We start from the raw sequence: 9,056 nt of genomic DNA, 5'->3' as shown, positions 1-9,056 counted from the left end.
TTTTTTAACAATATTTTTCATTTTTTTTCATTTCCTTTTTAATTTTTTTTTTTAATTTCTTTTTAATAAAATGTTTTTCTTATTTGATACGCATTTGATATATTCCTCGCCTCTGCGTTCTTATTTTTCTATTACCCATTGGCGCTCGTTGATGCGATAATCATGCCTGACCGCTTGAGTTCACAAGAAGTATAAAGAAAACACGGGAAAGCGCATGGCGCATAAAAAACTAAAAAAGGGTGGGAATCAGAGCGAGTTAATGCCGGCCAATGGGCGTAATGAAGTGGCCAGACGAACAGGAAAATAAGATATAAGAAATGTACAAACTGGTACGAAAGTTAAACAGGAATTTCTGCTAAGAAAAAAGCATTAAAAATGGCTTGAGGATGGGAGGGCTTGAGGAAGAGAACAAGGTATCAAGAAGTTTAAAGAAACATAACATTGGAATTTGAGATTTTTAAGTTAAAAGCATATACATACATATATAGAAAGTAATATTACAATTTTTAGCAGGCACCTAGAATATTTTAGTACTAATATTTTACATTAAAGTTTTTATTACACTTAAATCTTCGCTGACTATTACTTTTTTTTTAAGTGTAAAGTATTAACTCTTTCTCTTAGAATGTCATCTCGGTACTTAAAATTTTTAGTACACATTTTAGTACTAAAATGTTTAGTATTTAAGTTTTAGTACACAGTTTTTAGTACTATGTGGTTAGTGGTTTGTACTTTGCACATGTTTTTCCTTGAATCAAATTTTTCCATTCAAAACTTTTAGTACTGAAGTTTTAGTACACAGTTTTTAGTACTAAAAAAAGTTACTTGTCTATACTACACATTTTTCTTTGAAAGCAAACTTTTATTTTAATTTTTTTAGAACAATTTTTAGTACTAAACTTATTATTTTGCCCATGTTTTTAGTGTTAACAGTTTAGTTAGATATAACATCTAGTGACTTTTAGGAACTATTTTAGCGTCATGCTTTCGTACCCAATTTTGGTAATCACTATTTTTTTTTTTTTTAGAAAAAATAGCAGTACTAAGTGTATTTAAAAATTCTTAAATGAAAGTTGCAGCATTTATAAAATCTTTAAATTGTTTACTACTTAAACTTATGGCCTAAGCATTTAAAGTTCTGAAAGGCTTTTTGCGCTTTGAAGCCAAAACTATAGCCTTCTTTCGTTCTATATATTTAAATGTTTGCTTTGAAGCGTCTCTATTTTGTTTTTTTAATATAATATAGTAAGCAATTCTTTAATGAAAAACGTTGCCCACTTTATTACATTAAATTCCGCGCATAACAGGAATTCTTAGCCGCGCTCACAAAGCAATATTCGCTTTGTGCTGCGGTCGCGTCTCCCGCCCCCAAACCTTGAGTCAACATTTTTTATATTTAATTTTAGCACTCAACACCAGATGTCTGGCGCATTTTTCAAACATTTCTTTCATAATTCTTTTTTCGAGAGCTTTTCTTTTGCGACTAACATGGCGCTGCGAATTCTTTCCCCCGCAAAGGGTTGGGTTAAATATCCAAGTCTAAGATTTTAATTTAAAAAATTCAAGCAAAGTTAGCGCGTAACTTACGCTTTGAAACGCATACTCCTATCACTATATATGTATATTCAAGTATGTGTATATATTTATATAAATATGATGGTTCGTATACATACCTGAACATGCCTGCGGCGGCAACGGGAAAATTAACGTTGTTGAACTTTTTCGTCTCGCAACGGCGCAACCGAGTGATTGTGGCTTGAAGCTTCTCAGCTGTTGCATAAAATCGGAACACTCCATTAGGGCAACGTCTGCGAAGTGCAGGTCGCAGAGAATGTGGTTCTGTGGGGGTAAAAAGGGCGAGAATTTAATCTAAGCAAAAATGTGGTTGTGGGAATTCTGGTTGAGTTGTATTGCTTTAGAATATATTTACGTAAGTGTAATTTCTTTGACTTTTCCGAAGAAATGTGTCGCAGAGTCGTATATGCAAATGTGTATGAAAATGTATAGTATGAAAATGTTTTGAGTTGCAAATTGATGTGTATTCACAATTACTAGTTTAGTTATTAAAAAAAAGTATATGTACTAAATTTTAGTACTCTTCTTAGTACTAAATTTATTCAATAATTTATATAGTAGCCGATTATATTATATTTCTGTAATAGCCGAATATAATTTTATTTCAATTAATTTGTTTAATTATTAAAGAAAAAATATGTACCAAATTTTAGTACTCCTCTTAGTATTAAATTTGTTTTCAATAATTTATTATTTTTTCGATAATCTAGTGATAATATGTTGTATTTTAGTTGAAATTATAAAGAAATTAGAAAGTTTTTTGGTACCAAAATTGTTTTGACAAATTTTAGTAGTACTTTTAGTACTAATTTTTTACAATTTATAGCGCCATATTTTCACATATTGTTTTAATATATTACAAAAATATTATCTTTTGTCTTGTTTCTGGTACAAAGCATTTAAACAAAATTGTCTAATTTTAGTTCTAAATTTTTAAACAAAGGCTTTTATGTTTAGTTCTAAAATATTCAGTCAGGTTTATTATTAATAATGACAACTATTTTTTAAGTGGGAAAATTGTGACGTTTGAGTGATATTGTATGAGTAATTGTTAACTTCTGATTTTTTTAAGTTTTAGTACAAATATAATTTTTTAGTACTATATTCATATTTTTGTAATACTAAAAGTTAATTGTGATAATTATTTGAGCTGAATTAAAAGAGGAGACTATTAATTTAGTAATTTTTTTTTTGGATGTAAGAGTTTGATTTTTAATTTCAAAAAGTTTTTAGTACATTTTTAGTAGCTTTTAGTTCTAAAACAAAATTTTAACGTGGTGGTAATCATATTTGTTTGAATTTAAACTGTCAAAAAATCTTAAATTAAAATAAAATTTAGTACACACGTTTTAGTACACTTTTAGTACTAGTTTTTTTTAAATTATTTTTTTGAATAAAAAACACTTGAGTACTAATATAACTTTTTTATATAATAATTTGATTTAGAAATTTAGAAATTTTTTGGTACATTTTTAGTACAAGATTTCTTTGGTACAAAAACAAGATTTCAACTTAATATTATTGAATTTAAAATAGATTTATACTGTAATGAAATTTTAAAGTAGAATAAATGTACTAATTTTTAGTTCACCTTTGGTACTACTTTTAGAAATTTGCTTATTACGTTTTTTGAATGAAAATTTTTATGGAAACTAAGCGAATTTGAAAAACTTTTTTATTACACTTGTAGTACACTTTTTTTTATTAATTATAAGATAAAACTTTAACGTAATAATAATCAAATTACTTCCCTGAAAATTTTAAATAAAATAATTTTAGTACTCATTTTTTAGTACACTATATTTTTACTAATTTTTAGTACACTTTTAGTATTATTCATTTGTTACTTAATTTACGTTTTTAGGAAAAATCTTCACCACAAGCACAATTTCGGACATCTATTCTCAAGCCATTTTGTCCACTACAGTAGAAATTTAGTACTTCAAAGAATTGTTCAAATATTTATAAAACCAATTCACTTAAGTAACCTCTCCGTGTGTTTTTATATCCAAAGTAATAAAACGCAGCAGCACTTCTACCCCGCCAGTGAATGATGAATTTGTCGCTTGCGGCTGACTCTTCGCGTAAGTGAGTGCCCGCTCGTAAGCACAAGAAAATCCGAAAAAAAGCAGGAGAAAACTACAAAACATAATCCAAAAATTGTTTTAAACTTTTCCCACCACCTCGTGTCAACGTGTGCCATTCGTGTACGCTCTCGGTGAAAACTTTTATGCGGCTTTGCCATTTATTTATTCAAGTGTGGCAGCGCAAACCAGCCGAAATTCTCGCCTCCTCACCTTGCCCCACGTATTGCTGTAGTCGCACACAAATACCACACATCCACACACATGTGTAGTTACCGTTATATAAGCATTTATTTGGAAAATGTTGAGATTTCTTCCGTACATGCCCGCAATTCCCCCGCTGCTCATCCGCGCACTGCTCACTAAACTCACTAAAATCGAATTGCACGTGCCCGTTGAGCGCTTACTTAGCTTAGAAAATAGCGAAACGAGTACTTTTCGAGTGTTTTTGGCGTAAATACATATATGAATAAGCGCGTGTTGAAAGAACACATATGCAATTCTTGCTAAACTCGGTGCGCCCGCATGCCGCGCTCCGTTGCGGATGTAAATAGTTTTGTAACAAGTTCTATTGTGGTTTGAGCTGTGTGCGCAGCTGCCACTGCCGATTTGTGCGAGTGACGATTGCGGAAACTTTGCATAACTTGGTATTAAGTGATTTGTGGCCAATCGGGGGTTGGTTGAATTCCATGCATATTTCATAGTTTTTGGAAAAATAGTTCGTATGTAAAAATGTACGTGCGATTACTTTGATCTTACTAAAGACTAAGTTAAAATGAGTTTTAAGTCCCAAAACTATTGAACATTGAAAGTTAAGTAATGACGTACAATTTTTGTACTAAAGTTTCTAGTATACGAGTTTAGACGAATAATTACTGAATATCTAACCAATTTAGCATTACATGCTTGTGTAAAAAGTTATACTAAAATTTTTAGTATAAAATTTTTGTACTAAATTTTTTTTAGTACTAGATGAAAAGAAGATTTGTAGAATATTTTTTAAAGTTTATTTTACAAACTTAATGATTTTTGTAAGTTACATAATTTGATAAATATTAGTACTAAACTTTTTGTATTAAAATTTTTAGTACTAAATTGTTTTAGCACCAAGTGGATATAATATTTTTAGAATATTTTTTAGAGTTTAAGTTCCAAACCTAATTATTATTGGAAAATATACAATTTGATTAAAATTAGTACTAATTTTTTTGTACTAAAATTTTTAGTACACGAGTTCAAAACAATAATTACGGAATATTTATTTAATTTGTTACTTAATGTTTGCATATTAATCTTGTACTAAAGTTTTAGTACTTAATTTCATGTAATTTTGTTGTATTTAAGTTTTTGGTACTAGAAGTAAAGAAGTGTTTTAGAATATTTTTTGATTTTATGTTATGTTAAATTAAATAATAAAATAAGTTTAGTACTAAATTTTTTGTACTAAAATTTTTAGTCCTAAATTTTTCATACTCTCATCTAGTACTAAGAAGAAGATTCTAAGAATATTTACTACTAAAATTTTTGTTACAATCTAATTATTATATCTAAATGAATCATATTTTCTCATAAATTTCGGTACTAAAAATTATTAATACAAAACAAAGAAGATATGCATTTACAAAATTTACGAAACAAGAAACTAAATTTAGGTTTATTTTCCAAAACACGATTGCATTTAAAATTGTTGTGAATACATTCGCGGTGATTTAGTACTAACTAAATTAGTAAATTAATTTTTAGTACAAAATTTAGTACTAAATTAATTTTAAGTATAAAATTTAGTATTAAATTTAATTAAATAATTTTAGTACTAAACTAATTTTAAGTATAAAATTTAGTATTACATTTTTTGTACACAAAATTTTAGTACTAAAAATTAAGTACTTAATTTTAAACTTAAAATGCTTATTACGTTCAAAATAAAAAATTACGCTTTCTTCTATTAAAAAGCTTTTAGTACTACATTTTAGTACTACTTATTTGGCTCATAATGTGGTATTAGGCTCCAATATGCATTTATGCAGAGTGTAATCTGGTTCTTAATTTGAAAAATAATTTAACTTCTGCTTTAAATTTTTAGTACTAAATATATATATTTTTCTCATGTACATATTTATCTGTATTATAATCTTGTTAGTATATTTTTATTAAATATATTGAGCACTCACCTTGAACCGTCTAGCTCGCTTCTGATTTGGCCCTGTCAAATTTAGACCACACGAATTGCAGCGCAGGCATTCCTCGTGATAGTGATTGTTGTCGTACAATGGCGAGGGTTCTGAAAAATAAATAAATAATTTAATTGAAAAATTATTGATTTTTAAGTACTTTTATCACCTTTTTAAATATTACTACATATTATAATTTTTAACTTCTGCATACGCTAGGTGGCTTTATCACGCACATTAGCTCATACATTTTTTAAGTGCTTTCATCCCACAAATACTGAAGTTCTTTAAGGTAACTATCTGGCATCTCTAAACGGACTGTATATACATACATATGACTGTAGTTATGCGTATAAGCGCACAAAGGATATGACGAATGCTCTATGCAATTATTTTGCCATATCCTTGACACATTTCCTTTGTCAGCTCTACGCTCTGGAATGTATGTGTATAGTGTGAGAGCGCACAAAGGTGAAATAACTCTAATGCCAGACAATGTTAGCCAAATGGTATATATACACATACACACACATGCACTCGCGTATTTGCACATTTAATAAATATCAATAAAGCATAAATCTCTAAAGGCAACAACAAACCAAGCAACAATAATAAACCGCTTGAAATGTGTGCAGAAAGTGAGTGCAGGATATGTGCATTGGCCAGCTGCGAGCCAACACATATATACTGCCAGCAGTAAATAAAACAAATATAATATATATTTATAGAATTCCATACTATTCTCCCTACTTAATTGCTGCACCCTCGACGAATTTTGGTTTCTTCCACTTTGCGCCAGCTCAAAAGCAATTTCAAAGTCCAAAAAAAGCTCATAAGATAATATTATTATGATAATCTCCAAGGATAATCATAAGCATAATAATAGCAATGAGTATGCATGTGCGCATACAATAACGGTACATCTTTTTCACATTACTCCTACGCAGTAGTGGCCGAGTGAGAGTTTAGTGCAAAGTAGTGAGTGTATTATTGTGTTCGAGGGCGTTTTTTTTTTTTGGAAAATTTATTTCGCTTAGGTTTTTTTGTGTTGTTTTTCTTGTTTGCTTTGGGCTGTCATAAACAATTACTCAGTGAGTTGGAGCTTAAATAGCGCAAACTTAAGTGTATGTGGCATACGTATACACATATCTACATGTGTAGAATTTATATGCGCTGCTTGGCTTATTATTATTTTATTCTTACTTTTATTTGTTTTTCTTAAAATGTTTTCGTATGCCGCTGCCCGCTTTGGCGCACTGCATGGGTGCGTACGTGATTTTTGATGAATTGCTTGCCAAATGGCTTGTGTAAGTGCAAACAAGAATTGCAATTTTTTTTTATTTTTACTTAGAATTGCGTGAAGCGTTGCTACCTGTTTTGTTGCTGCTTTTCTACGCTTTTTAAATTAATGAAAATGTTTTAATTTTAGTGATTTTAACGTAATAATTTGTCCGCAATTTTGTGTTGATGCCTTTTCAAATAAAGAAGTTTTCCATACAAAGACTTGAGTTTTATCGACCAGTTTGTTTGGCAGCTATATACTATTGTTGTCCGAACAGAAAAATTTCTTCGATAATTTTAGCGCTACCTCGGTTAGTAACTGATGGCTAATTTTTGTGAAGACATCTTTATAAAAAAGAAATTTTTTTGAGTTTGGTCGGTCAATGTTTGTGTTTGTGTTAGTGTTCGCCTGAACAGGGTTTAATAACCCAGATAGAATTTACTTCAATTTCAAAGCTCTCTTGGCATTATTATTTTCAAGAAAATTCCATGAATTGCCACTCTGTTGATGTACATGTATTTTTAAACACATTTCGCGCTTGCTGCCATAGAAACACGCCAGCAAGTGGCTTTCTTATTTCAACTGAAATCTATTAAAAGTTCTTTTGGTGTTTTTTATTCAGAAACTTAAGCGTAAATATACAAATATATTGCAAAACAATAGCATAACACAATAATTGCAGAAAATAAATGTTCTACGTTGAATAAAAGTCGTACATTTCGTGTGCTACAGTGCGTATGAGCAACTTTTGGTGTAACATTCGATTCGAATGGGGAATCAAAATAGAACTTTGGCAAGCAACAAAAAAAAAAAAAAAAAAAAACTTTGCGTACATAGTTGCCATTGTTTTGTGCGAAGTTTGGGAAAGCATTTGGTTAAGATATTAATTAGGCATAATTGATTTCGACGCAAGTTATGGGGGAAGCGAATTTTTCAACTGTTAAGAAGTATTATTTTTACTGTTTTCTAACTTTTTTTGTACAAAATTATATTATTTTTGAAGAAATTGTAAAATTTTAAAATTTTGGAAGCAAAGCGTCCCAACTGCGTATTTTAGATATTCCAGTTCTTCATTAGCATGGAGTGTGGTAACACAAACGAAGTTTTTTTTATTTTTTTACGTATTAACTTAGTCTAGTAACAAAACAGACACACTTTTGTAATTTAAGTTAAATTTTTATAATTCAGTTTTTCCTACGGCTCGCTTCAAATTCAATTCTCCCGCCACGACTTTGTTTCTTGGTTTTTTTTGCACGCTCTGTTCACTGCTCGGCCTTTCTAACTAACTCTTTTACGCTGCATTAACAATTCAAAATTTCTGTTGAAGCTGTAGTTGAGTGTCGCTAATGCACTTGCTGCTACTTTGACCTTAATTAATCAATTACTTAGCTAGCGCCCAAAGAAAGAAGAAGTCGGCGGATGTGGCAACAAGAATAAAGCTCAAATAATTTATTACCGGAATTAAAAATGGAAGTCAAAGACAGAAAGAGATATGAGTTGTAGCTAGAAAAACTGCGCAGCTGATAGCAGTACAAAGCACGAAAGGCTTCAGGGATTATTAAAGAGAAGGATTAGTGCGCATTATTTGAGCTTAAGAAAACAAGTAAATATGCAAAAATTAAAAGGAGGCTGAAGTCGTCGAGGTGCAATGCTTATTTGAGGAAAACAAATTATAATTTTAATTACTCGCTCAATTTATAACGGGCTTAGTTGTCTCAAGGCTACTTGAAACTTTTGGAATTAAACTGTTGTCAGGAATAAAAAACTTGGCAAAAAAAAATTACAACTTGAACATCGCAATAAAAAAATTAATAAAAGCTAATTTAAAAACAGTGATGATAATAAAGAAATCGACAGAAAGTTGAAAAAAAAACACTTTTTCGTATATTTCGAAGGAAATTAAAAATGGAAAATTATATTTACAATTATAATACAAAAAAAGTT

At 29.8% G+C, this 9,056-nt stretch overlaps 2 protein-coding genes across 3 annotated transcripts in view; one reads left to right on the top strand and one right to left on the bottom strand.

Moving 5' to 3' along the window:
- LOC108976255 (calcitonin gene-related peptide type 1 receptor) overlaps positions 1-9,056 on the top strand; it is a gene marked incomplete in the record, with an annotated part of 342,301 nt that overhangs the window by 55,599 nt on the left and 277,646 nt on the right.
- The window catches only part of LOC108976253, a 126,428-nt gene that overhangs the window by 68,138 nt on the left and 49,234 nt on the right, over positions 1-9,056 (bottom strand). For both annotated transcript variants that reach the window (XM_018945210.1, XM_018945209.1), the window contains exons 7-8: positions 5,831-5,940; positions 1,674-1,839 (exon numbers count right to left, since the gene is read on the bottom strand). In XM_018945210.1, the coding sequence (XP_018800755.1) occupies positions 1,674-1,839; positions 5,831-5,940 (276 nt within the window). The remainder of the gene's footprint in view (positions 1-1,673; positions 1,840-5,830; positions 5,941-9,056) is intronic.

Source organism: Bactrocera latifrons, unplaced genomic scaffold (genome assembly GCF_001853355.1).
Source record: "Bactrocera latifrons isolate USDA-ARS-PBARC rearing strain unplaced genomic scaffold, ASM185335v1 scaffold_74, whole genome shotgun sequence".
NCBI lineage: Eukaryota > Metazoa > Arthropoda > Insecta > Diptera > Tephritidae > Bactrocera > Bactrocera latifrons.
Note: the sequence above shows the minus strand (reverse complement) of the source record. Positions and strands in the feature narration are given on the sequence as shown.